The 26,447-nt window shown below is 41.5% G+C and overlaps 4 protein-coding genes across 11 annotated transcripts in view; 2 read left to right on the top strand and 2 right to left on the bottom strand.

The window, feature by feature from the left end:
- LOC147169891 (E3 ubiquitin-protein ligase SMURF2-like) overlaps nt 1–3,163 on the top strand; it is a 46,732-nt gene extending 43,569 nt beyond the window's left edge. For both annotated transcript variants that reach the window (XM_086083323.1, XM_086083322.1), the window contains exons 16-20: nt 931–1,068; nt 1,266–1,386; nt 1,468–1,669; nt 1,825–1,900; nt 2,627–3,163. In XM_086083323.1, coding sequence (XP_085939449.1) covers nt 931–1,068; nt 1,266–1,386; nt 1,468–1,669; nt 1,825–1,900; nt 2,627–2,726 — 637 coding nt within the window. In that variant the 3' untranslated portion in view covers nt 2,727–3,163. The remainder of the gene's footprint in view (nt 1–930; nt 1,069–1,265; nt 1,387–1,467; nt 1,670–1,824; nt 1,901–2,626) is intronic.
- Nucleotides 3,164–6,546: 3,383 nt separating this feature from the next.
- On the bottom strand, nt 6,547–15,412 carry LOC147169890 (centrosomal protein of 95 kDa-like). 7 transcript variants are annotated; one of them, XM_086083924.1, is made up of 21 exons: nt 15,234–15,412; nt 14,530–14,658; nt 13,543–13,650; nt 13,321–13,431; nt 12,838–12,961; nt 12,522–12,640; nt 10,926–11,164; nt 10,806–10,857; nt 10,690–10,730; nt 10,432–10,607; nt 10,208–10,343; nt 10,014–10,131; nt 9,742–9,941; nt 9,547–9,645; nt 9,316–9,454; nt 8,158–8,321; nt 8,010–8,084; nt 7,793–7,945; nt 7,549–7,695; nt 7,380–7,451; nt 6,547–7,304 (listed from the first exon to the last, which is right to left on the bottom strand). In XM_086083924.1, exons 1-21 carry the CDS (start codon nt 15,256–15,258, stop codon nt 7,128–7,130), a joined length of 2,604 nt encoding a protein of 867 aa, XP_085940050.1. In that variant the 5' UTR covers nt 15,259–15,412; the 3' UTR covers nt 6,547–7,127. The 7 variants fall into 7 exon arrangements, with proteins under 7 accessions (XP_085940050.1, XP_085940051.1, XP_085940053.1 ...); XM_086083925.1 differs by having other exon boundaries at nt 9,547–9,642; XM_086083927.1 differs by having other exon boundaries at nt 10,432–10,538.
- A 674-nt stretch (nt 15,413–16,086) lies between these two features.
- On the bottom strand, nt 16,087–17,882 carry LOC147169889 (asialoglycoprotein receptor 2-like). Its single transcript, XM_086082071.1, is given in 5 exon segments — nt 16,087–16,159; nt 16,161–16,220; nt 16,537–16,631; nt 16,711–16,853; nt 17,837–17,882. Coding segments are annotated over 5 exon segments (417 nt in total).
- Nucleotides 17,883–19,645: 1,763 nt separating this feature from the next.
- LOC147169888 (putative ATP-dependent RNA helicase DDX5) lies at nt 19,646–26,413 on the top strand. The gene is made up of 13 exons (XM_086082376.1): nt 19,646–19,809; nt 20,726–20,906; nt 21,138–21,234; nt 21,734–21,867; nt 22,106–22,171; nt 22,290–22,431; nt 22,590–22,750; nt 22,864–23,036; nt 23,113–23,223; nt 23,446–23,507; nt 23,858–23,917; nt 25,305–25,526; nt 25,624–26,413. The coding sequence occupies exons 1-13, from the start codon at nt 19,769–19,771 to the stop codon at nt 26,085–26,087; spliced, it is 1,914 nt and encodes a 637-aa protein (XP_085938502.1). The 5' UTR covers nt 19,646–19,768; the 3' UTR covers nt 26,088–26,413.
- Nucleotides 26,414–26,447: the final 34 nt, after the last annotated feature.

Below are 26,447 nucleotides of genomic sequence, written 5' to 3'. Positions count from 1 at the left end.
GCCCTCTGCTGAGTTTTTGTAATGCAGACGCTGTTTTTGGGTCATTGATGGATAAGGATGTCACCAGACGCAGCACAGTTAATTTCTTATAAAAGCACATTAGTATTAAATATTTATTCATATTTACTATTATGTACAATTTTACTATTACCTATAATTTAAGACGTCTGTTATGGAAAGCTTTCTACAATGGTCGCATCAGATTGATGGTTGGTCGCACCACATATTTTCCACTTAAGTCAAAGTTATGAGGCTAATAATTAGCCAGTTAAACAACAAAAAAGCTAGCTAGGTACACAAATAAAATTATAATGGAAATATATATTTGTTTTTTCCCCACATCATACCACAATGTCCAAATATAACCACTACATACATGTAAAAGGGTAACCGTTAAACATAGTTGTGAGACAGTACAAACCTGATAGCTGCTCCCATCGGATATTTGCTGTCTTGTGGATGAATGATACAAACTCCTGTCTTTAAACGAATTTCAAAATAAATGTCCCGCCACATAATTTATAAAATGGGAATCATCGGACACATTTATCTGTCAATGGCCCCTTTGCATTGATTCATCACATTTGGAAATGAGGATAACAGTCGTACAAAAGGATACATAGAAACAATTAGTCGACACAAAATAATACAAAATCAACTATATATTGTGTATAATGTGCCAAGTAATATGCATCTACTATTATGTGGATCAATATCAAGTGTTTATTTTCAAATAAATGTATAAAGGAGTGGCTGGTATCAGGTTTTACTAATTGCATATATCTTAGTACCTGCTATTATAATATATAAGTGTACACTAGTAACGACTGTCCTTTATTCATTTTTTTGTTGCCATTCAGTTTTAATGAGTCATCTCCGCTCATGTAAAGAAATGACTCTTAACAGCTGTTTTTTTTCCCCCCTCCCCAGGGACAATGACATCACCGGCGTCCTGGACCACACCTTCTGTGTGGAGCACAATGCTTATGGTGAGATCATCCAGCATGAGTTGAAACCCAACGGAAAGAGCATCTCCGTCAGCGAGGATACCAAAAAGGAGTATGTCAGGTATGAGGGTGCATCGTCAGAAGTTACATTACTTTGATAGGCCAAATTGTAAGCCAGTTTTTATATCGACAAAAAAGGTTTTCAGATGAGACTCAGGAGGAGGACCCATCATATTACCATACTGTGTTTTCTGTTGTGACTGGATGGACATCATGTAAACGTACAGTAGCCTAAATAGTGTTTTACATATTTTGCAGGTTATATGTGAACTGGCGTTTCCTGCATGGCATCGAGGCTCAGTTCTTGGCCCTGCAGAAAGGCTTCAACGAGGTGATCCCACAACATCTACTCAAGTCCTTCGATGAGAAGGAGCTCGAGGTACGACAGCGAAGACATCAGAGCGTGTCCATCGCAATCGTTTCTTCTCTAACGGCGTTAGCGCTCTGTCTTCTCTTCCAGCTGATCGTGTGCGGCCTGGGAAAAATCGACGTGTCCGACTGGAAGTCGAACACGCGTCTCAAGCACTGCACGCCCGACAGCAACATCGTCAAGTGGTTCTGGAAGGCGGTGGAGTCCTTTGATGAGGAGAGGAGGGCACGCCTGCTCCAATTTGTCACCGGCTCCTCCAGGGTGCCCCTGCAGGGTTTCAAAGCGCTACAAGGTACAAAGATTGCTCTCACAAGAACTGGTCCGTACCGGCTTGGAGTGGACACAGCGTGACCTCGTCATTAAAGCTTCAGAGACTTGACTGTTTTTCTAAGTGTAAAAGTAACATGTGAAACATTCACTGAATGTTGTTTGCTTTCTTGACTGCAGGTGCGGCGGGGCCTCGACTTTTCACCATTCATCAGATTGATGCCAACACCAACAATTTGCCCAAAGCTCACACCTGGTTTGTCTCACTCAAATCCAAACACACGCACTTTTCTCATCCTAACATATTGGAGTGTAGCCTACACTGGCCCGTTAACACAGAAAGTTTTTTTCTTTTCAGTTTAAAAACATTTTGTTGCCTCTTTGGTCACATTTTCCTTGTACAAAAAAAAAAATACCCCACTCGTGGTATTTTAGCCAAAAGTTGGCTCCTCTCTTCTCAAGTCATTTATGATTTAAAAAATAAATACATATATTTTTCAACTACTCAAAATGTTCATTTGCATCAGACCTATCCATACATATATAGTTTTTATATATTTATTTATTTATTTATTTTTGATGCCCTCTATGGACAATAAATGCAATAGTGTGCAATGAGCAAAACTTAACTGTGATGTATATTAAACACATTTTGTCCAGAATTGTCTCTTTGACCACACACGTGCACACACACACATACGTGTATGCATTTGAGTGTTACTGCGTACGTACACACACACACACACACACACACACACACACACACACACACACACACACACACACAGTGCTATCTTTGAAATGTCAGCCCCCTAAGTGATTTTTACAAGATGCTTTGTTTATGACAATATTGTTCATTTAAAAAAAATCCCAAGAATTGGTTTAAAAAAATGCTGTTTGGTCGCATTTTAGATCCACCTTGTTGTATTTTGTTGGCCTGAAGTGCTTTGACATTTAACTCTGATCCGTGCTATTTTTCCAGCTTCAACCGTATCGACATTCCGCCCTACGAGAGCTACGACAAGCTATACGACAAGCTGCTGACTGCCATTGAGGAGACCTGTGGCTTCGCAGTGGAATGAAGCGAGTGTGTGCGTGTGCGTGACTGTGTAAAGACTGTACAGTCAAGGACTTCTCATTCATGCAGCATAACTGAGCATCCCGCAGTCTTCCTCTTTCTTTCACGCTGCTGCCCACGTTCTTCCCACATCGGAATCGCCCGGACCGCCTCTTTCTTCCATGTTTCTTTGTGTTGTAGCATGACTGCGAGCTGGCAAAAACTCCTCCCAGGCGAGCAGGACAAGAATCAGCGTTGCTCGCCGCGTCTTCTTCAGGTAGCCACTTCTTGCCCAAGCTCTCCAGTTTCATGAAATTCATTTTTAGTGGAGAGCCACACGTTCATCCTACCTCAGTCCAAACTCAAGTGGGTGTGTGTGCGTGCGTGTGTTTGTGTGTGTATGAGGGTTTTGGTTTGATTCTCAAGCCCCTCATTGGGGGGGGGGGGGGGGTCCACCTTTAATAGCAGCCCTAAAAACGTAATATATTGTTTTTGAATATCGCTATGATGCTTTCTTTTGGGGGGGGGGGGGGGCAAGCTTGTTTAGTGTTGAGAAAACGGACTCTGGTGAAGAAGTTGCTTGTGGGTGTGCGTCCGAATTCATATTTGAATGCAAAGATTAGTAGCTCTTTCTCTTTTTCTTTTTTTTACTTAAAGTGGAACCTTCAAAGCTGAACACATTTTGAGGTCGTTCTCAAGTGTTATCCAGAATCAATATAGAGCAGATTAATGTGTAACAGGCTTGTGTTCTAGTAACATCTCAACAAAATTAGTGAACCACTGTAGAAGTAAAAATAATAGAAAATTTCTTGAAAAAAATGGCAGACACTTGATGGAGAGGAACACGAAAAATGTTATCTTCACATCACAAAAAAAGCAAAAGGCATTCCGTTGTTACTCACGGATGCTTTTCAATTCCACCTTGCACCCTTTTTGAGGCTGTTCCACTTTGAAGGTTCCACTGTTGATGTTTAAAGCCGCTCAAGATGAAGTGTTGAGCCCGTTTCGTCTTTTTTTTTTAAATCTCGTTCATCCCTCGACATTTGGTATGGATGCGTCCTTCAAACCGGCCTCCCTACGCGCTCGCTGCCCCTTCACGTGCTGCAAAGTGTGCGCTGCTGCAGACAGACAGATGTTTATTTTCACTCGTTACTGTCAAGCACTTTAGCAAGTGAGCGATGATGTCAGGAGAACTCTCACCTCCCCACCTGCCACCTCCCGCCCAACATTAAAACTGGGTTTCCCAAACGAAGCCAAATGAAATCGCAGGTTCCGCCCTCACTAGCCAAACTTGGCCAAATAACATCAACATTGACGCATAATGAGAAAACGGTGAATTTAAAAAGAAAATCCTTCCAAGGGATGACGATCTTCCATCATTTTATTTGCTGAAGTGTGGGAAGCCCCGTTTTGAAATGTATCATGTCTACTTTGCTATCCTGTATTTTACAAGTATACCGACTAGAGGAACACATATCTATACAGCGAGTATATATGTACAAATATATGATTTTATTTGTGTTCCGTGCAAATGCAACATGTCTGTCACAGACCTCTTTGCATTCTCAGGTGAACTTTTTTTTGGGGGGGGGGGGGGGGGCTGGGTGTTATGTACAGTACATAATTTTTTACATGATGAAATGAAGGCTGAAAGACACCTGACTTCTTAATCATCATCATCATCCATTGATAGGAGAAGAGTTTGCTACTGGGGATGTTTCCACTAAATTCCAAGCAGCACAGAGGACAAAGTTTCATATCTTTTCAACAAGTCTGTTTTGCATAGCCATGACTATTTGTTTAGACTTGTGAATCTTCTCTTTTTATTATTATTATTATTATTATTATTATTATTATTACTTTACTGGCTGCAACCATGAAGAGCTTACAAATTGTTCTATGAACATTTACAGAGGATTTATTTGATGTTATCTTTAACACAACTATAAATGCATTGCAAGTGTTATTTGCACACGTCATGTATACTTGGACACTTCCCTTTATGTACCAAATACGAATGGACTGATTTTGATGTAGACCACGTATTATATGCACACGCACGTGTTCCCGCTATGCCGCACATGTATGTTTGTCCACATCTCATCTGTGTCGCTTTGTCATGTTTGCTGGCTGACTCACTCATGCAAACAAACAAACACTTTTGGGGGCCAAATTGTCCCCTATAAAACCAACCATCCTTTCAGTTAATTTTGCATCCAATTTTCCCAGGTTTTTGTATTTATTGTTACAGTAAATATTTGCTTTTTCACCTCAGCTGCTCTGTGAGCTTGTAACTGACACTTGTACAAATGGACAATAAAGAAGCAAAGATGTTAAAAGGATCGCCGGGGAGGGGAGGGGGGGGGGGGGGGTGGCGTGGAGGTTGGGGTCAATTAATTCTTGTACACCTGCAGAAAGCGGAGCAATAAAACACTGTTGTCTGGATGTGACAGCATTATGTTTTATAGTAGCATGTGTATCACTGTTTATTTCTATTTGTCAGCATTTAGAGATGGATATCCTATACTGATCATTTGGATGCCAGGATGAATTGGTTTGATGTAAGAAATGGAAGGTTGATGACTGTGATGTTGGTTAAACGCAAACCCCAGAAGGACAAGGGCTCATCGGATTTAGTGGATATAAATTATACATACCCCTGGTCAAATGCCAGGTTTTTGTGATGTAAACAAATGAGAAAAAGGTTGTAAATGCTTTGTGGACATATCACAAAAACATGGTATTATAACAGGTGTGTGTGTAAACTATTTTGACTCGTTAGATTAGAACAAGGATAGAATACATCGAAACGACACTTGTAAAGTAGCCCTGCGTATTACTAACGAAGGAAATGACGTAACGTAATGTTGACGTCTTCATAAACGCTATAATTTGTCATTTCCTCCTTTGGGTTGTAATGTTTAAACCTTTTTTTTTATGAACTCTCCACCAACGCATGATCAAAGCAATAAAAATGTGGCGTCAATAAAAAAAAAAAAAAATTAAAGGGGGGGCATGTTTTAAATACTCTACTATGACGTCGGACTTGTCACGTCCAGGCGCCATCATATGACCTCTGAAAAACGTGGAAGGGACTTTGACAAAAGTGTACGTCGATTAATTAAACCGAACACGAGAATTTTGTGGCTTGTCAAACACTAAAGACGAATGGACTAAAAATACAAGCAAAGAGCAAGTAGTGAGTCAAGCCAAAGTTAAATGAAGCATTTGTGTGGTGACCTACTCAGACGCTGGAAGACGCGCGCGCTACCTGGCGGACGTGGAAAGGAAATGTTGACTGTTGATGTTCCGCAACCTGGTAGCATTCAACATTTGTCACCAATTGCTTTTTTTTTTTTTTTTTATCAGCGACAATGTATTGTAGACGCTTTAGTTTACTCATTTTTCAAAGTCAATTAGGAAACATTTGAATTGTTTCTCATATTCAAATGTCTTTAGTTGATTGTAGTTTGTTAGCTGTAAGCTAAAATATAATCATTAAATGTTTATTGCGTGTAGTGGGTGTATTAGTTTTACCTGTCCTGAGGTTTTATGCACGTTGAAAAAAATGCCCCACTCCATTTTTTAAGGGTCATTTTAAGAGCCCCTAACCAGCCTGTTCTCCGTGTTTCTCTCCACTAACACCTGATTCATGATCAGGATCGTTATCATGCTTCTGCAAAGCTTGCTAATGAGCTGATCATTAGATTCAGGCTGGATAGGGGCTCTCGAGGACCAAACTTGAGCACCCGTTTTAAGGTTGTCAGTTGTGTCCTTGTACACACACACCCATATACCTCCAGATCTGCTTCTTGTGTGTGTTATGGATACGCAGTAAGTCGGGGTTAGAACGTTGCAACGTGAGGTTTATTGGTTCAAGTTGAGACTAAAATTAGCCACAACTCAACAGCATTAGAGTCTTGTTTATGTCATGTAAGGTGGTTCAGACAAAATCGCGAGCTTCATAGAAGTTCATTTCCCTCCTAAATTCACACTTCACTTCAGTATGTTACAGTTAGAAATCCAATAGCTTTGGCTCCTTAAAACTTGATTGTTACTGTCCCTTGAGCACCAACACCTGGTTAGTATTAAAAAGGCCAGATTTAATTTAAAAACAATAAATAAACCATTGATGGATTAAAGGAAGACTTGATAGCACATAGTAAAAGGAAGTTAAAATGCAGTGTTCTGGTCATTTGGCAAAAGAAGAAACATTTGTAGGGAATCAGCTACAATAGAATAACGTGAGTCACAGTGAAGGAACGGTTAGTTACAATTTGTCGGACTGCTTTCAGTTCATGTGCAGGTTCCTCCTCTCGTACCCTATAAAAGGTTTGCGGAAGCGCGTTCCTCTTGTGCAAATCTGAGCAGCCATCAGGACGTCGTGCCTCAGCTTTTTCCTCTTGCCCATTCCCGGACATTAAGGTCAGTGCAGATAACTGTTGCGGCAGTGGAAAGAAGCCATGCGGACTCGATTGCGTAACTTCTGGACCTCCAGATCCCGGAAGTGGTCGTCCTCGTCGTTCTGGATGATGATGTTCTGAAGCTCGCTGATCTCGCGCTCCATCTTGGAACGTAGCTCACGCTTCATCTTGAGCAGCACCTGCAAAAAAAAGGCACCGGTTCAACAGGGCGCACACTAATAATAAGATTATTTTATTTATTTATTTATTTTAACCTTCTCCTGAGCTTTTTTCCTAATCTGGATCTCCTGTCGCTCGTGTGCAAGTTTTCCAGCCAGTAGTGAAAACTGCACATAGTGAACAGATTCAAAGTTAAACCTTACAAGAGCTCTTCTCTTGATAAAGTCAAAAATACTCCACACAGTGGATCTCATTCTACTGTACTTGATCTTTGTAGTAGTTCTCCATGGACTCAATGTAGTCTTGATGTCGTTTGTGGTGCTCCAGCCGTTGCTCCGTGGCGAGGGCTCTCTGCTCCCTCAGACGAGCCTTTTGCACCTCCAAACCGTCTTCAAAGAGTTGCCGAAACATCTACAAACACACACACACACACACACAAAAAAAACACCGGATGATAAGCCGGGACCCGGACAGCAGGTGTGTTACGCAGAAGTCGTTCGGCGGCCACCTTCTCCTCATTGAAGCGAGCCTTCATGAGGCGAGCCCGGTGCTGGACGTGGTAGTCCTGGTGGTACTTCCTGGCCCGAGCGATCTGCTGCCGTTGTTCTCTCAGTCGGCTGTGGGCGGACCTCTGCTGCTGGCTGTGCTCTTTAAAGTCCCTCTGGAGGACCGAGAGCGCAGCGCTATAAACTCATTCCGACGAAACGCGCGTGTTGTCAACCCACCAGGCGTCGGCTGTGCTCCTGCTGTTTCTTGACCAGCCCCACCAGAAGGTCGTGCTTCCGCTGCGCTTCTTCCAACTGCCACACGGGGAGCAGAGCGTCCAATTTGTCTGCCTTGGGCCGTAACGCGCGACGAGATCAAGCTACTAACCTCTTGGGAGAACCGCTGTTTCTGGGCGGAGGGTTGCGTGCGGGGTCGGTCCATTTGCTGCTTCTGCTGCTGCTGCCACATGCGGCCCAGATCGTGCGAGGAGATGTGCAGGAACGGCAGCTCATCGAGGAGCGTGGGCAGGAGATCGTTCTCCTTCAATTTAACTGGACAGAGAAAATGAACACCAGAACGTCATTTGTCGGCCATGAGGAGATTCTCAACTCATTTGCATGACAGAATGCCAAAAGGCAAAAGTTCACTTAGTTCCCTATTTACTGTTTTGAAGTGATTATGAATTTAGTTCCTGCCTTAATAAATAAGAAATAAACTACAGCATATTCAAACTTTCATTTCTACCATTTGGTATTTGTTATAGACTTCTAAAAAAATCTAGATGTAAAAACTATATAAACTAGACATTTACAATTTCTGGGGAAATTGCGTGCGAAGGCTGAAACGCTGAAAGAAAAACGTTTGGAGCATGGAATGATTTTTTAACAAACGATATTGACAAATGCAGAATGATGTGAAATTATAGTGAATGTAATGCATGATTTCTTTCATGTTGAAAAAAAAAAATCTTTTACAATTCATGTTGAATTGAATGAGCTGAACATTTTTTATGGCAACAACGTAAATCTGTTTTGATGAATGTGTCATTAAGAATGAATCAGGATTTTGGGGGAGGGAACTTTATTTGGGAAAATCAGCTGAATGTTTTGAAAGTTCAAATGTGGCAATGTGTCTCTGTTTTGTTGATGTCATTGAGAATAAATAGGGAATTTTATGGGTTTTGTAATAGTGAAAATGTAAAATTTTTGAGAGGTAGGAATTCATTTTTGAAAGTTGAAAATAGTTCCCATGGTGAACTGAATGATTTAAATTTCAAATGGAACTGATTTAAACATGTAATATTCAATGTGCCATTGGGAATGAAAGGTCAACAATTTTGGGGGGAAACTTGGCCTCATTGGGAACGGATGGTGAATAATGTTGAATTCTGGTATAATAAAAATAAAAATACTAGCCCACATGACATTTGGAACATGTTGAAATTGGAATGATGTGAATTAGATAAATGATGTGGAAGGAGATGCATGTCAAAAAAAAAGTGGGAGGAATAAAAAATATGAAAAACATTTCAGAAATATATCATACGTGATGGACTTTTCTTGGGTATTCGTAGTCGTGCTGATGTGCTTTGAGCGTGGACCTTCGGCTGGGACTTGCTTTTCGATGGAATCGTTCTTGGTGCCTTGGGGAAGTCATTGAGCATGGCTTCTCTGTACTTTCGCTCCTGCGCACACAACAAAACCTTGTTTCGAGACACTTGCCGCAAAAAAAAGTGTGCACCCCCTCTGGCTGATGACACGCAACGTTTCGACTTACAGCCTCCTGAGCTTTGTGCCGTTCCTTGTTGAGATCCGCTTGTTTTTTGCCTTCTAATCTGCTCAGTTCCGCTTCGTATGCTTGGTTCACCACAGTCTGCTGAGACAAAGCACGTGAAGCCCCCCCACAACATATAAATATCATCTAAAAGTGTGCAAGTCAAGTGCCATTAATGAGAGATTTAAAAATGCAAACCTTTCTGTGTTTAGTCCGGCGCGGTGGCTCACTTTGCCACATCTGAGGGCCAGTCGGCAATTTTGTTTGTCGGCCATCTCCATGAAAGCTCGGGGCTTCATCCTCGTCATCTTCCGAGCGCTCCAGCACGGAGCGACGACCCCGAGCGGGCGAGGTAAAAGATAATGACGTCCTATGAGTGGATTTGGGTTCGGGTGTTCCTGAAATGACAAATGATTCTTGTGAAGATGCTCGGAGCTGGTAGAAATGCCAATATGGGGCATATTTCACACCTGCGTGCAGTCTGGGAGTCATATGACGCGCCGCAGTGTCATCACTGAGGTCCGACTCCTCTTCCGAGTCTGCGACAACTCCGGGCTCTCCGCCGTCGCCCAAAAGCCGTTTGAGCATCTGCAGGAAAAGCCAGAAAATCAAACGTGATGTTTGCGGCGGTGAAGTGAAACGTTGAGCTTGCTCGCGTTCGCACCTGATCCAGCTCATCAATTCGATTGGTGAGTTTCTCAGAAATGTGATGCAGTTCCTTTTCTGCCCGATTGTTTCTCGTCCCGCGGTGAGAATGCGTCTCATCGAAGTCTTCCTCATCGTCTTCTTGCAACCAGCTGCTGCTCGCGCAAAACAGTGGCGGGTTGAGCGAGATCATCTCGAAAGCGAACGCAACAATGGCAGCATGAAATAGTTTGCTGGAGATACCCGACGCCCGCCTCTCCCTGAAGCCTTCCCGCCTGTGGCGTCGTCGTAGGACGCACGTCTTCCTCTTCTGTGTCCGGCGGAGACGGAGTCGTGGCCGACGCCTCATCCTGCAGCGTGAGGAGGAGCACATCTGGTTGTGTGTGGAATAAAACCCTCCTGGGGCCTCCCTTAGTGGGCTGAAAATATCATGTGTGATGATGAAATGTATCATTGAATAATTCATAAATGTGTTGAAGTGACGGCTCGCCGCTTTCCCACCTGCAGCGTCTCTGCCGCAACGGAACTTCTTTCACTCACGGCTGGAAAATGGACACACGAGCAGCGAGTATTAGACTTGAGTTGCTTTTTTTGCCGTGGTTTGGTCTTTGACCCACCCGGCGAGTGCAGCCCATTGCAGACAACTCTCTCTGCTTCGCCGCTGGCGGTCTGAAGACGAAAAAAGAAAGATGAGCGAGGTCTAACAAAACGCACGGAAATCGTTTTGGCGTCGTTACCTGGATGACGGCGGGGTCGCGTGGCTCCTCCGCACGTCCGGCGGCGTTTGGGTCTCGGCCAACAGATTGCGCGTCCGTGTCGGTGTGGTGGGGAGAATCGCTCTGGGTGGGCGGGTGCAGTGCAATGGCGATGTGCGGTGGTACAGTCAAAGGTGCGTCCTGGTTCCCCGAGGAAGCAGAGGTGGCGACTGCGTCCGTGGCCACGACTGCGTCCGTGGTTAACGTCTGGACAGTTACTTCTGTTGAAGCGCAAGAAATTGATGTCGGAACAGAACTACAGGGTCAGCAACCTTTATTGTCAAAAAAAACATTTTAGGCCAAATAAATAACCAAAAATGTGTCTGGAGCCGCAAAACATTTGAACTTTGCCATGAACGAAAGAGTGTGCTAGAGTTAGTCTAAAGTACTGAGGGTCCGAGAGCTAATTAGAGCGGCACCATAACAGAAAAATATGAAGCATCCAAAACTTTGAGATTCATTTTCTTGGACCTTTCGTCATTATTTTTGTTATTTTTCATACATTTTTAGACTTTTCTGTCTGTCAATTTCTGACATTTTATGGACAATTTTAATTTTCTGGCTCTCCTCTTCCCTTTTTGGACATTTTATAGCCATTTTTTGGTCATTTTTTTCCGGACATTTTTTATAGCTATTTTGCGAAAAATTTAGGGTCAATTTCGGGATTTCTTTTTTGGAGGGGGGGGGGGGGGGGGCATTTTATGGTTACTTTTTTAACGGATTCTTTTCTGCTTTTTTTTCATTCAATTCTCTGACATTTTTGTCAATTTTATGAACATTCTATGGTAATTTTCTGCTTTTCCTCTTCCTTTTTGGACATTTTATGGTCACTTTTTGGACATTTTTAGGTATTTTTCAAAACTTTTTCATGTACCTTCCATCTCTCTTTTTCTGATAACCTAAAAATTTGGACTGACATTTTTTTGAATATTTAACTATTCAATTTTTATTTAATCATCAACTCATTCCCTCCCAGCTGTTTTCACTGAAGCAATCCCCTTCGCTCCCGGCAGTTTTGCTGGATTTTGACTGATTTTGCCTGGCTCACATAATATTTGGTTCTATTGCTATAAAAACATGGAACCTAACAAAAGAAAAATGAGAGTTTCTTCTTTCATCAGGAAAAAAAGTATGTTTCTATCTGTTTCCATTTTGCAGCAATTAGCATTAGAATATAGCTAATCTGATCATTATTCACAAATCTATTTAGTAGAACTGTGGGTAAATGAGCTTTTATTTTCAACATGGCCTTGGTTGATCTCTTTTGCTCTGCTTCTACCTGTTGGCCGTTTTTGTAATAACTACCATTGCTTCAAGCATTTGCTGTAGTTGAGAGGCTGCATCAACGCCTTCTGTATGCTCTAGCACAAAAAAATAAAAATAATAAAAAACAAATACATATTTGAGACACGTATTTATACGTTTTTGGGAGCAAATAAGATTATTGTATCTAAAAATTCAAAATAAATATGTAAAAAAATAATAAGCTCTCCTATTATTTTTAGAGATCCACAGGTTGCAGACCCCTGCAACCGAGGCCACCTTGTACTTTTAAACACATATTTTTTTGCATCTCACCTTCTTGTTGATCTTCAAACGTACGTGCTGAAACTCCGAGCCCGATGACCTCACCGGGTGATCCGGGCTGCTCACTGTTGCTGGAATGTTGGGAATTCATACTCGACTGCATAGTGGACCTGCAATTTAAGATTGCTGATCAGCCAGAGGTTCACATCCTGCACTCAACTATTACTGATAGACAGAACGGAGGACATGTAGTGTGGTTGGTCTTGGTCCAACTTGGTCCCCCCCCCCCCCCAGTTTATGTCAGTGTAGGCCAGAAATATCCTGGTTTTAATAGGCAGTGTAACAAGAGCTACAAGAACGTACTTACGTTCTGCCATCAGAAGATAAAAGCGTTCTCTCCATCTTTGTGTCCATCTGCTGGATGGCGTTGCTGGTTGTTGGTGCCTCGCTTTCGCCGAGCGCTTCCTCTTGGAGACCACCATTTTGTGACCCTGATTTTGTAATGGAATTATTCCCCCCGCCCCCCCAAAAAATTGTTTTTAAAGGCAAAACAAGCATATTTGTGTCACAATAAACAGACAATTTCATTCAATACTGTATTTTCTATCTGGGACATGACATTCATGAGGTGCAGATGAAGTTACGTAATGTGAGTCTAAGGGGCGGTTTAAGCCACACTAACAAAGCGCCGCTCAGTTCTGCCAAATGAGTCGTTTCTTTGTTTTTCATAGCTGCTTTTAAGAAGAAGCACATCCAGTTTATGTAACAAGACACCACAGATCGTCACTGGTGCTTGTCGTGATATTGAGAACAGTGAAAGCAAACATGCAGCGTTGTTAGACGTGCCCACCGTCATTCCGTGACTCCTCACTTATCTCCTCACTGAGATATTCCAAGAGACCATCAAAGATATCCAAAAGGTTCTTGATGGACTCTTTGTCTCCCTGGATGACATTTTCTCCTGGAAGCATACAAATATTACACTGACCGTCTTCTAATGTTATTCTGAACAGCAAAAATAAATAAAAAATTTGATGTGGGACAATTCTGTCCCCTCAGCATTCAATCATACCTGTGATATGTGAGAGACTGATCTGAAGGTAATCCAGCGACAGCGAGTCAATCACACATTGAACATTATGGACGTCATCCTCTTGGCTCCGTGGTGATGCAATATAATCTAAAAAGAACCACACTCATGCATAAAATATGTGAAGATGTTGGAAAGGACAACTAAATATGCAATTTCAACAGCAGTGACAATAAGCTACATCAACACCACATGGGTATAATAGTTTGGGAATTTTCATTTTAGTTATATTTTATTTGAGTTTTGTTTTTTAAATGGAGTTAGTTTTCATTAGATTTCAGGGGGGTTCTTATAAGTTTTAGTTATTTTAAAAAATGCTTAGTTTTATTTTTATTTTTAAATCGCTGTGTGATGCTAGTGGGGGACGCTGTGACTTTAGGGAACTTTTTAATTTTTTTTTACTGTACTACAATAAAGTGTAATTGCAGATCCGTGTCACTTATTGTGAGAGTGCGGAAGGAGTATTAGCTCATCTGCAAATGTGTACTTACAACAATTTGATAGGCAAATTATACTATTTATTCACGGTGGAGGGTTGGGGGGGCGAAATATTTTCTTCTTCCTGGGGGCGTAAAAATAATTGAGAAGCACTGGTAACCTAACAGCGTTGTTGATAAATATAATTTGTAATTTGATCATTTAGTTATTGTTACTATTTATCCTAGGTTTGGGTTCACTTATTTGGTTAGTCTTTCTGTCTTGGAAAATATCATACACAGACTTTTTATTTAGCTGTGTAAACTACTTTCATTTATGTCAAAATAAAAGTGACATTTTATTTGAGTTTGTATTTTTGTTATGAATTACGGTACATTTTTGCTCTGAATATAACAGTGCAGCCTCATTTGTGGATTAGTATTTGAGCACTCTAATGTATTTCTTCATTAAAAAAATAAAAAATAAAACAAGCAAACAAAAAAAGTACTGTACTCCCAAACAGATGTTGTACCCAGTTTGCTGTCATCTTACCTGGAACCTTCTCTCTCAGAATGTTCTCATAGAGACTAATAAACACATTGGCGCCACAGTCTGTGAGTTTCGTCAGTTTTTGTTCAATGTGACACTTGTCGAGCAGCTCATTTGCCACATCTAACCAGTCTGGAGGGAGAAACAACGAAACGGGGATTTAGACAGAAATTAATCTGATCTACCTTCGTTCATTCTACTAGATTTCTGAGGCGCAGTTACGGACTACGGGTTATTGCGTTACAACGAGTGAAAAGTGGGAGCAGGTCGAGGTTTTGTTTTTGTTCGTTTTTTGAGGCGGCAAAGTGAAATTAGGAAGCGCGTTGTTTTTTCTCCTTCCTGCACGCACGCGCACACACATACACGTACAATTTAACATAGCACAGCAAGTTTCTAGGGCAGAAAACAGCAATTTGATATCAAACGCAGATGCCCAGTTTTGTGTCGCAACTTTGACTCAACTCAACATGTCAACTAGCCAGCTTTGCTAAAGTGACTTGGTTTCGTCCCGACATCACAGAATGTCATAATGCAGACTTCTTGCGACCGATTGTTTGCTCGGAATGTAATATAGGATGAGATCATTCACACGGCTAGAAACGTACCAAAACAAAAACAGAAATCGAGCTAGCCTCCAAAGTTAGCAATCGAAAGTTAGCGTTAGCTTACGTGTCGTACGTAAAGTGAGTGTTGCCTTCCGCTCTCACCTCTCCCTTCCTCTGGGGTGCCCATGAAACAGCTGTTGAAGAGAGGCAGATGTGGATCAAAAGCAACGGAGTGGCTGTGGAGAGGCTCTTGTTGACAGAATTCGAACTCCAGAGCGGACAATACAGGTCCGTTGGTCGTCTGGTTTTCAACATGAGAAAGTGGGAACTGTCTGTCTTTTCCTGACTTAAATTTCAACTGTTGTTTGATTGGATGTTCTTGTTGCTAGTTTCCGGAAGTGCCTTTGACCTCTGCCTAGTGCCATCTTCTGGATTTCTTTTGTTAGTGCAGGGAATATTCATTTGGCCGAAATATACAAACTGTTAGTAGATGGTTAGATCCTCAACATTTATTTTTGTTTTGTATTATTCTCGCTTTTCCTTTATTTTTTTTATTTCTTGATGCTCTTTCAACTGTACAATGTTCTATGACAATTAATTGAAATTCTGAATTTAAGTTAAGAAATAAACTGTTAGTAAAACTAAAACATGACCTTAAGTTACCTTGCACTGAAATCGTCTTAAATTTTACTCAAGTCGTTCTAAAAAATAGAAAATCAAAAGTAACTAATGTTTGAATGAAATATTAGTTACTATTATATTTACTATACTATATTTAATTGGTGAGAAATGCTGTAGAAAATTAATGGATGTTTAGCCCATTGCACCCGGGAGATATATTCTTTATTCAGCCCAGTTTTCTCCACCAACGTTCAATGCTTATAAAAAGAAACACAAGCAGAACAGACCTTTTTGTCATTTTAATTATCTCATGCTCCTCAACAACATATTTAAGGATATTTAAAATGAACTTGGCTCAGAGTTTATTAACTTGCGTCATCTTCTAAAAGTTGCATCACACCATTTTTTCACAGATCCAAAAATGTTGTTCTATGCGCATGACATCATTCCAGCTCTTATCGATGTCATATTTGTGCACAGTTATCGTTAAAACCTCCATATGGATTAGGTTCATTTGGAGCCCAGTAACTGTAACACAAGAACACACACAAATGTCATTTTCATTCAAAATCAAACTTCAATTCCTTTGATGAATAGGAACTATTTTCTAATATCCAGAAGAAAGAGATATAGATAAGAGACACATCGGAACACAGTTCATTATGGTATTTTTTATTTTTTTTAATCCCTCAAGGACAGAATTGGAAATTGTTCATCTTCCGGGTGTAACGATCACTTTTTTTCCCTTTTTTTTTTACAGTTCTATTACCACCATTATAATATTTTAACTATCATGCAAATGTCACAAAGATGAGTCAGACTCAGTTATGGAAAAAGTGTGGACCTTGTTTTCAGTTGAGATCCGTCAACCCATTTCCATGTGCCCCTTCTCTTTGTCAGCCCAATCCACACCATCTTGTTGAATTTCACTACAAAGTCCTTGACAGAATGTTCTATTTTAGAGATTCAGCTCCAAGAAAGAGTGTGAATAATGAGAATCACACAAAATCAGTGCTACCTGCTCTTCTCTACTGTTGATAACCACCAGGTCTGCACCTCTTCTCAGGCAGTCATCTCTACTGCCGAGCCAGTGACTTGTCGTAGAAGAGACGTAATATAAACTGGAGGGGAAATATACCCATCCTCGTCGGCGGTAGCTATCTGCTCAACATTTTAACACGTACAAACAAGAAAGATATATAGCACAGTGCCCCCAAAATGCATCGTCCCTTTGCCATTCTGTGAGCACCGCAAGTCAAAATCATTCGATGTTTTGTCACAACAGCATAGGGCTGCTAACAAAATACAATTATATATGAAACTTTCAAAGTTTGCGGTTTCACATTCTCCACTCACAGTCAAGGAAATTGCAATACTTTTATTCACAAAAAGTTACTTACACATTAGAGTGCAACAAAAGAAAATGTAAGCTGAATTCTGTATATTCATGAAAAACTAATAACTAAAATGATATCTAGCTCACAGAGTAAATGAAGAACCTACCACTGTAACACTTTCACTACACAGTCAATTCCGTAGAGTAAATTTGATTAGATTTAGAGTGGTACCAAATAGACTGAGTTTTAGAGTAATATTTACACTTGGATGAGAGTAAAATAAAGAAGTGAAAAATAAATCAGTAAAAGTCACTCAAGGGTTGAGGAACAAACTCACGACCTTCAGCTTGGGAGACAGCCGATAGACTCTCTGAGCCACAGAGCTCCTGCTGTGTGTTACTGTAGTATATCGCTCGGATGGAGCTGGAAACTTCATAACTCCCGAGACAAAAACATCTCGGAGCTAAGCAAACAGTAGAAGTGGCGTACCTCAGGTGGTACTGAGGCCATCTCCCAACCTGAAAATTCCTCAGCCCTTAAGTGACTTTTATTGTTTTTGTCAATTCTTTATTTTACTCTCTTCCCATTTACTAGATTACAGTGAATTGCTGTTTTCTTAAGAAAAAGTCAATACAGTAACTGTAATTTATATACAGGAAATACTTCCCAAAAAAAAATACAGTAATATACTGTAATAGAATAAAATTTTACTGATTTAACTTTTTTTGCCAGTTATTTCTTGTAAATTCTACAGTCAATTCATTACAATGTACCGCTGGTGATAGTGAAACTGGTTCAAATACTCACCTTTGTCTAACGGATCATCAGCAATAGTAGGACACACACTGGGCATGACATTGGGTACAGGCCCTGCTTCGAGAATACAAATCACAATTTAAAATGGTTAAATTTTTCCCTCATAATGTAAAAAAACCCAAAATATTTTATACCATATATATATATATATATATATAAAGCCGTGATAAGGTAAGACAAGGTATAAGACAATCTTTTTTTAAAGTGCTTTATGAATAAAGTTGAGTTAAGTGAAGTTTTGTGTTGTTGAGTCTTCACATTGCACTAGCTTACCTGTGTCATCTCCATCAGGCGCAGGAACTTTAGGGCTCTGTGCTGATATATAAAAAATAAAATTAAAAATCATTTCAGTTTGGTGCATTTGACCATGTCAGCTACAACACTCTCCCTTTTCTTAATTCTTGCCATTTCTGCGCCACCCTAGCTCTTTTCTGCTTTCTGTCTTTACTTTTGACTGTACCTCCTGAATTCCTTACATTTTCAGTAGCAAATGCTGACTTTTCCACAAGTCGTGGCCAAGCTTGTTGATTGTTGTCAAGACAATATGGGTAACACCCAAAAAAAAAAGATAAGGGTTCCTGTAAGAACCGTTTCAATAGAGAGAACCCTTATATATATATCTTTTGCATTCAATCTGAGAGTTGCTGTCTTCCTCTTTTCTTTACTTTCACTTCTGTCCTTCTTTGAGGCATTTTCTGGTTTCAGCTAATATGGAAGACATGCGTTCCTTGTTTGATCAATTCTTGACTTCAGATGGCATAGTAATGTATGTTGGTTATCCACCAATGTCTGCATGTAGCCTACACATATGTGAAAGCCAGATATCATCTTTCTCCTCTCCTGATGCATTACTTTCTCGTGTTAAAGCTTATATTTATTCTGCAACTAACGATTATTGTAATAAGAATAATTAACTCGTTCACTACCATTGGCGGCTAAAAACGTCAAAAATTAATTTGAACTATTTCTATTAGTTCAACATTTTTTTCCTCTTTTGTTAACAAGAGTATGAAAAGATATAATTTTTTTATTATACATTTAGAAAAGGCCCTGCGATTGGCTGGCAACCAGTTCAGGGTGTACCCCGCCTACTGCCCGAAGCCAGCTGGGATAGGCTCCAGCAACCCCGCGACCCTTGTGAGGACAAGCGGTACAGAAAATGGATGGATGGATGGACATTTAGAAAAGATATGAAATTTGTGATTAATCATGAGTCAACTAGTGAAGTCATGCGATTAATTACGATTTAAATTTTAATCACCTGACGCCCCAAAATTTTAATAATCTTTTTTCTTTTTTTATTCATTCACTGTCATTGACGGCTATAAACGTCGAAAATTCATTTAAACTATTTCTATTAGTTTAACATTTTTTTCCCAATTTTGTTAAGAGTATGAAAACCTAGATTTTTTTTCATTGTTCATTTAGAACAGATATCAAATTTGCGATTAATCATGAGTTAACTAGAGAAGTCATACAATTAATTACAATTAAATAATGTAATTGCCTGTCACCCCTAATTTTTAATAATCTGTAGAAAGCGCAGAAGAACTGAAGGAAACCCACACAAGCATGGGGCAAACATGCAAGAAAGAACAATTAGTGCAAGAAAATACATTTTCAGTCTGTAGTTTTATTCATTTATAAAGAGTTGTATAAGTCCTACTTTACTTTAACTTAAGTGAAAGTGTACTAATTGTGTGAACTGTGGATAAAAGATGTAAACAAAGCAAACGGGTAAAGCATGTAGTGCTTGCCCTACGCGGACTGATACGATTGTTATTCGCCGCCTTCTGTGACGTCACCTCCGTCTCTTCCGCCGAGTTGTGTGTGATCAGCCGACATCGTCGGTCTTGTTAACCCCATTGAACATCTTTGCCATAAGTTCGTCTTTATTTACAGTCGTTATTGTGCTACACCATAATGCCAGGATTTTCAGACAGAGACCGTGGCCGAGATAGAGGGTAAGTCACTCGTTAATTTGTTTTTCCCCTACCTCCCCTTTCGGTTTACAAATGGCTGCTAGCGTCAAACGCAGCATTTGCAAAACTGGTGCGTGAAGAGAAGCCTCAATTTTACTTCATTTTTTTTTATTCCCGCGTTGAAATAAACATTCGGGCACGCATATGAAACATCTCGCTTGTTTCGGAGGTGATGTTAAGGTGGCTAACTGCGGGCCGTGTTGTTGTTGCGCCGCACCTATCTGCACGAAGACAACAGGAAAAGAGACAGCTTTCTTGTAACATGACGCAGCGAATATTGCCTTGACGAAACACATAATAGCCTTAATAGCTTAATTTGTGCTTTGGGGTTTAATGGTCTGCACTATAGTGATCGCGATGTTGCTGTCAAATGTCACCGCATGCATGCAGTCGGTGCATAGTGAGGCCTCAAGGATCGGCTGTGCCGGGAGGTGCAAAACAAAATACGAGAAACATGTTCACAAAGCTGGAGACACATTTACCTTTTAAAAATATTTTTTACTAATCGGAAAACAAAATTACATTGCCATACCAAATTTTCAAGTCCCTAGACAAATTTACATTTGAGGAAACACATTTACAAGACGTTTTTTTCTTTAATTATTATAAAAAAAAAATTCAAACACGTCGTTGGTTTTTTATTACAGTATTATAGAAGAGCTTCATATTGACATAGCTTATAATTTTATTCACAAGACACAAAAAGGACTCTGGCAAAGAGCTGATCCGGAAGTCAAACTTACCACAACGTGGTAACTTATCATGTTTTAACATGACATTTTTCACGTTTTAATCTGATAGATGTGTTAAAATGTGAAACTTCCCACATTAAAACGTGTAATTTACCATGGATTGCCAATATTTAGGTTTTAAATGGGTCATGTTTTCTCCTTCGTAGATATGGTGGGGGACCTCCTCGTTTTGGAGGCGGTGGTGGAGGCAGCAGGGGTGGACCTCCCCCGCCAAAGTTTGGCAATCCCGGTGAAAGGTTAAGAAAGAAGCACTGGAACCTTGATGAGCTTCCAAAGTTTCAAAAGAACTTCTACCAGGAACACGCCGATGCCACACGAAGAATGGCTGTAAGTATTTATTGTGTATTCCAAATCAGCATTTCTCGTTTAATTGTAGCCAGTGACTGTGAATGGTCGTGTTTATTGGTTCTATGTGATGGACTGCCACTCAGTCCAGGATGTATTTTGCCTTCACACCAAAATCATATGCATGAATGGATATCTTTACCTTAGTCTATTTAAGATCTCACAAGTCATCAGTTTATAATTGTTTGTGTGATCCTTTTCCTCCCATTTCAGCAAGAGGTTGAGCAGTACAGACGAACCAAAGAAATCACTGTCAAAGGCAGAGAATGCCCCAAACCAATTATAAGGTTCCATGAAGCGGCATTTCCAAGTGAGTTAAAAGTCTTTCTCCAGAACCTATTCAGTCCAAGGTTTACAATACATTAGCTGCCATAAAAAGTTCAGTCCTAGAAAATGTAGGCCGCGTGACTCAAAGTTTATGATGGAAAATTCAATGTGTATGGTGTGTAGAGATATTTCACAGAAATTCATATGATGCATTAGTTGCATCAAAGAGTTGAGTGTTCTGTATTTGCTTGTATGGAGGCTTTTCTGTGGCTGTTTAATTGTACAGCCATGGAAAAAATATTAGGCTACCACTACACTGCCCAAAATTAAGTGATTTTGGTTACTATCAAGAAAGCCAGGGAAAATTTTAGCTGTGCCAGGTATTTTAAATGAGTAAGAAACTGAAGAAACAACGGTGACCTAATATTTTTTTCCCCGTGACTTTATGTCCAATAGATTAGTGGAATTTTGCAATGCTGTCTGTCAAAAACAAAAGTTGTATAACCGCTGCTTCCATTGAACTTGCCTATCCTGTTTTGCAGATTATGTCATGGATGTGATTATAAAACTGAACTGGGTGGAACCAACCCCTATTCAAGCTCAGGGGTGGCCAGTTGCTCTCAGCGGCAAAGACATGGTCGGCATTGCTCAAACTGGCTCTGGGAAAACTCTTGCAGTACGTATGAAAACACAACAACGATGACATTTACATTGGGTCTTCTAAGACACTTAAACGTATCGAAAGACAATTCGTTTTGCTGGTTGCAAAGCTGTGGCCGTTTTTCCAATAGTCTGAGAAGTGCCTGACAGTGCAACCTGAATGTTTTGCTTAAAAAAAAAAGAAGAAGCTATCTGGTCAGTGCTTACTGAGCACAGAGATGTACTAAAATGTACACACTGTGTTTGTTCTTCAGTACCTTCTACCTGCTATTGTGCACATTCAACATCAACCCTTCCTGGAGCACGGCGATGGACCTATCGTAAGTAAAACGCGCTCACAATGTGTTTTGTCTAAAAAGCGCTTGATGGCTTTGTCGCTTGAACTCTTTAACTACATTGTTGAATGCACATTTTGATGCAAACTCCTGCTTTTCGCAGTGCTTGGTTTTGGCGCCTACACGTGAGCTGGCCCAGCAGGTGCAACAAGTGGCTGCTGAATACGGGAGGGCCTCCCGTCTCAAGTCCACCTGCATCTATGGGGGCGCACCTAAAGGACCTCAAATTAGGGATCTGGAGAGGGGTATGCTACTTCAAACTTATCTCTATGCTCTCTATTTTTGAGTCCAGAGAACCCCTCATCCTACCCCAAAATGCTGTATACATATACATTTATATGTAGAAAAAGTGGCATTTATGAAACCTGTGAATAATGATGTGTAAATTGTGGTTTTGTTGAAGGGGTTGAGATTTGTATTGCTACCCCGGGTCGGCTCATTGATTTCCTGGAGTGTGGGAAAACAAATTTGCGGCGCTGCACCTACCTCGTGCTTGACGAGGCCGACCGCATGCTCGACATGGGATTCGAACCACAGATCCGCAAGATCGTGGACCAAATACGGGTGAGATAATTTCCTTTGACCAGGTTTTTTTTTTTTTTTATCACTTATGTTGAGAAATAATAATTATTGTGAGGCAATAGAAACTGAGCACTAGTCCGCTGTCTCTTTACCAGCCAGACCGTCAGACTCTGATGTGGAGCGCCACCTGGCCCAAAGAGGTTCGGCAGCTTGCTGAGGACTTCCTGAAAGATTATGTACAGATCAACATCGGAGCGCTTCAGCTCAGCGCCAACCATAACATCCTACAGATAGTGGATGTTTGCAATGACATGGAGAAGGAAGACAAGTAAGACATTTTGGAGAGGAAAGTTCACTATGTTACTTATAAGAAACTAAAGAACAATCCGTTATCTTGCTTTCAGACTGCTTCGGTTGTTGGAGGAGATAATGAGTGAAAAGGAGAACAAGACAATTATTTTTGTGGAGACCAAAAGACGTTGTGACGAGATCACCAGGAGGATGAGAAGGGATGGGTAAGAATATCCAATGTCATTTTTTCCCCTGCAAGAGTTAATGTTAATTTACCACCCTGGCACATGTGTGACCCAGCATAGCAAAATGAGTTTGAAGTCGCACAGGTGGATTCTGAAATAAAAGGCAATAATGGTTCATTCTTCTTGACACTTTGTTGCTCAAATAGAAGAGCTTTGCGAAGCTCGGTTGGCTGCACGTCATTATGAGTCTGTCTCACACAGGTGGCCAGCAATGGGAATTCATGGAGACAAGAGCCAGCAGGAGAGAGACTGGGTCCTAAATGGTGAGAATGAAATGATGGGAACTTGGCTGGGTCGTGCTCCTTTTCCACTGCATGGTATCTACTCGGCACAACACAGCTGTACTTTGTTGTTGAAGCTTCTAAACTGGAGAAAGCAGATACTTGGATACAGATTCATCTTTGCATCCTAAACTTTGAGAATACACAGTGAGAAATGACAGCGCCAACACAATCAGTCCTTCCAAATTCAGATTGAATGTGTTCAATGCAGCGTGTTTTTCTCAGTTTCCCACGGAACTCCCAAGTAGGAGTCGAGACAGTTGTATGCAGTGGAAAAGCAGCATATAATTGCCCATTCTTGAAATAATCCCATTCCACTTTGCTCCCTTTAGAGTTCAGATACGGGAAGGCGCCGATTCTCATCGCCACAGACGTGGCCTCCCGCGGCTTAGGTCAGTCTGCCATTAAGCGGCACCGTTTGCTGTTCCACAAGTAATTTAAAGAAAGTGTTTTTGCTTTCTTTAACTTCTCTATGCATTTTCTGAGTTTTTCTCACCTTAAGGTGGAGTCTTTGTGGCAGGCACTAGGCATGACAGTCCCAGGCCTGGAGAGGGAGAAGGATGACATATTGGAAGTGCTCAACTGGCTTGCCACCCAGTGGGCCTAGAGAGGTGAAAGCTCTTGTGTGCCAGTGATTTTTCTCAAAAGGCTCTGTGGCTAAGCCTTTGTCTCCGACATGTTGAAATACACACACATCTGTTCTCTGTCCGTGGATTTCGCCCGACAACTGCCATCCAGCTGTTTGCGACTCAAACGTAACCGCCCCCCCCTCCAAAAAAAACAATGCTTGCTGCATGCTGCTGTGTCTGAAAGCGCTGTACAGTATCGCAAGTCCGTTTGAGATTTGGAACAATTGTTAGCTTTCGGAGGCTTGTATCAGCGTACCGCGGGTGCTCGTCGCAGCTTTCGGTTATCGCCTGTTCCCGTCAAAGTGCTGGATTCCTTGAAATGGAGAGAGCAGTTTGAGAACTTGTGTTTGAAAATTGATGAGACCTGGCACATGTGCTTAGGGGTTAGTGAGGAAAAAGAATGAGAGACAGCTCAAACCAAAGTTCCTCCCTCGCCTGTATTTTATACGTCATGTCGAGACCTGCCAATGAGAGACATTTTCTCAAGTGAACACTGGCTTCTTGCGACATCTTGCCTTGATGACACTGATGAAGGGATGTGGGATTTGTTTTTGCTGTGGGGGGTCCCGCAAGGCTCTATGTTTTAAAGGGGTCCCTGTCAATTGAATAGCCCATCTATTTATTTGGTCTTGGCAAGACGTGCAGTGTGGCTTCTTTTGAGGGTGTACTGGGAAAAACCGACCTGCAAATTTGTTGTTTTATTTGACCAATATTGGCCTATGAGGACGCCCCAGTGCATATCCTGGCCCAACTGCGTAGAAGAAGCTCCTGGATGTCACTTGACAACATGTGGGGGATTTGGCTGCATTGGGAAAGGACTAGTGAATGCATACTCCTTATATGGTAAGCCTTATACCATTTTGTATTCTCCCTTGGTAACAAACGGGGGGAGTGAATGTCTTTTTTGGGTTATTTGGACGATGGTAAGCAAATGGGAGTGTGCATCGTTTCTCTCTTCCCACAGTAGTATTCCCATGGAGTAGATGTCAAATGATGCTGCTTTAACCCGTTTCCTCCACAGCCTTAGCCCACCACCTTCCTCCCCGGCCGTCAAAGTTGCTAATTGTTTGCTTTGGTCTGGCTGTTGTGGTGTGCAAAATCCCCGTGTGGCCTCCATGTTTCGTTTTGCCACACTGCAACACTTTCACAGATGTGGAGGATGTGAAATTTGTCATCAATTTTGACTACCCTAACTCGTCCGAGGATTATATCCACCGCATTGGACGCACAGCCCGGAGTCAAAAAACGGGCACAGCCTACACCTTCTTCACCCCCAACAACATGAAACAGGCAAGTGACCTGATCTCTGTGCTGCGCGAGGCCAACCAGGCCATTAACCCCAAGCTCATCCAGATGGCAGAGGACAGAGGAGGTACGACGACCACTTGAATTGAATGGTGACAATTGAGTGAAATGTGAGATTTGACAGACCCACTCCTCTTCCTCTTCCTCTTCTTCATCCCATGCAGGTCGTGGAAGGGGGGGACGTGGTGGCTACAAAGACGACCGTCGAGATAGGTATTCTGGAGGTGGGCGGCGTGACAACTTTGGTGGTGGTGGCGGCTACAGGGACAGGGAAAACGATAGAGGGTTTGGAAATGGGCCAAAGGGTGGTTTTGGTGGCAAGATGCAAAATGGGGGCAGCTACGGAGGCAGTGGCGGCAACTCGAGTGGTAGCTACGGCAACAATTATAGCGGCAGCAATGGCCAGGGTAACTTTGGCGGCCCGTCCAATCAGGTGGGAGGCTTTGGCAACCAAAACTTCCAGGGCCAAGGCCCCCCTCAGTTTGGAGGCATGCAGAGGTCTGGCCAGAATGGCATGAACCACCCGTTCCCTTACGCCCCGCAGCCCCCACCACCTCCACAGGCTCAACAGCCACCACCCCCACCTCCAATGGCGCCCTACCCCATGCCACCGCCCTTTCCACAGTAGTCGCCATGCAATATATTGAACCCGCTTGTTTTTGTTCCTTTGTTTAGTCGACAATAAGTCACACATTGATTACATTTGAAGTTGTTATAAGTATTCTATGTTTAACTTTGTTTTTGTTTACTGCAGGTTTTGCGATAAATTCCGTAATACCAGTGCGTCTCCTACAGTGCAACTGTACTTTTCCTGGATTGTTTTTGTGTCACATTCCTTAGTTATTTAACTAGGTGATGCGTTGTATTGCGTTTGTGTTATAAATCGGTAAAAGTGATGTGATCAATATTTAAATAGTGCATATGTCCCTTTTTCCAATAAAATATGAAAGGGGAGACGTGTGTGTTTTGGGGGTAATTGGTGTTTATG

Source organism: Leptonotus elevatus, chromosome 8 (assembly GCF_054856555.1).
Source record: "Leptonotus elevatus isolate MCC_2025b chromosome 8, RoL_Lele_1.0, whole genome shotgun sequence".
Classification (NCBI taxonomy): Eukaryota; Metazoa; Chordata; class Actinopteri; order Syngnathiformes; family Syngnathidae; genus Leptonotus; species Leptonotus elevatus.
This window is presented reverse-complemented; position numbering and strand designations above follow the sequence as displayed.

What these genes read in the sequence shown, in the direction of transcription:
- LOC147169890 (XM_086083921.1), bottom strand. Translation starts at nt 15,258, where the DNA reads ATGGGCACCCCAGAGGAAGGGAGAG. An exon ending in AGGAGCACAGCCGACGCCTG is followed by an intron (nt 7,946 to 8,009) that starts GTGGGTTGACAA and finishes TCGGTCCTCCAG; the next exon opens with AGGGACTTTAAAGAGCACAG. An exon ending in AGAACTACTACAAAGATCAA is followed by an intron (nt 7,452 to 7,548) that starts GTACAGTAGAAT and finishes CACTATGTGCAG; the next exon opens with TTTTCACTACTGGCTGGAAA.
- LOC147169888 (XM_086082376.1), top strand. Translation starts at nt 19,769, where the DNA reads ATGCCAGGATTTTCAGACAGAGACCGTGGCCGAGATAGAGG. An exon ending in CCATGAAGCGGCATTTCCAA is followed by an intron (nt 21,235 to 21,733) that starts GTGAGTTAAAAG and finishes CCTGTTTTGCAG; the next exon opens with ATTATGTCATGGATGTGATT. An exon ending in GCTCTGGGAAAACTCTTGCA is followed by an intron (nt 21,868 to 22,105) that starts GTACGTATGAAA and finishes TTTGTTCTTCAG; the next exon opens with TACCTTCTACCTGCTATTGT.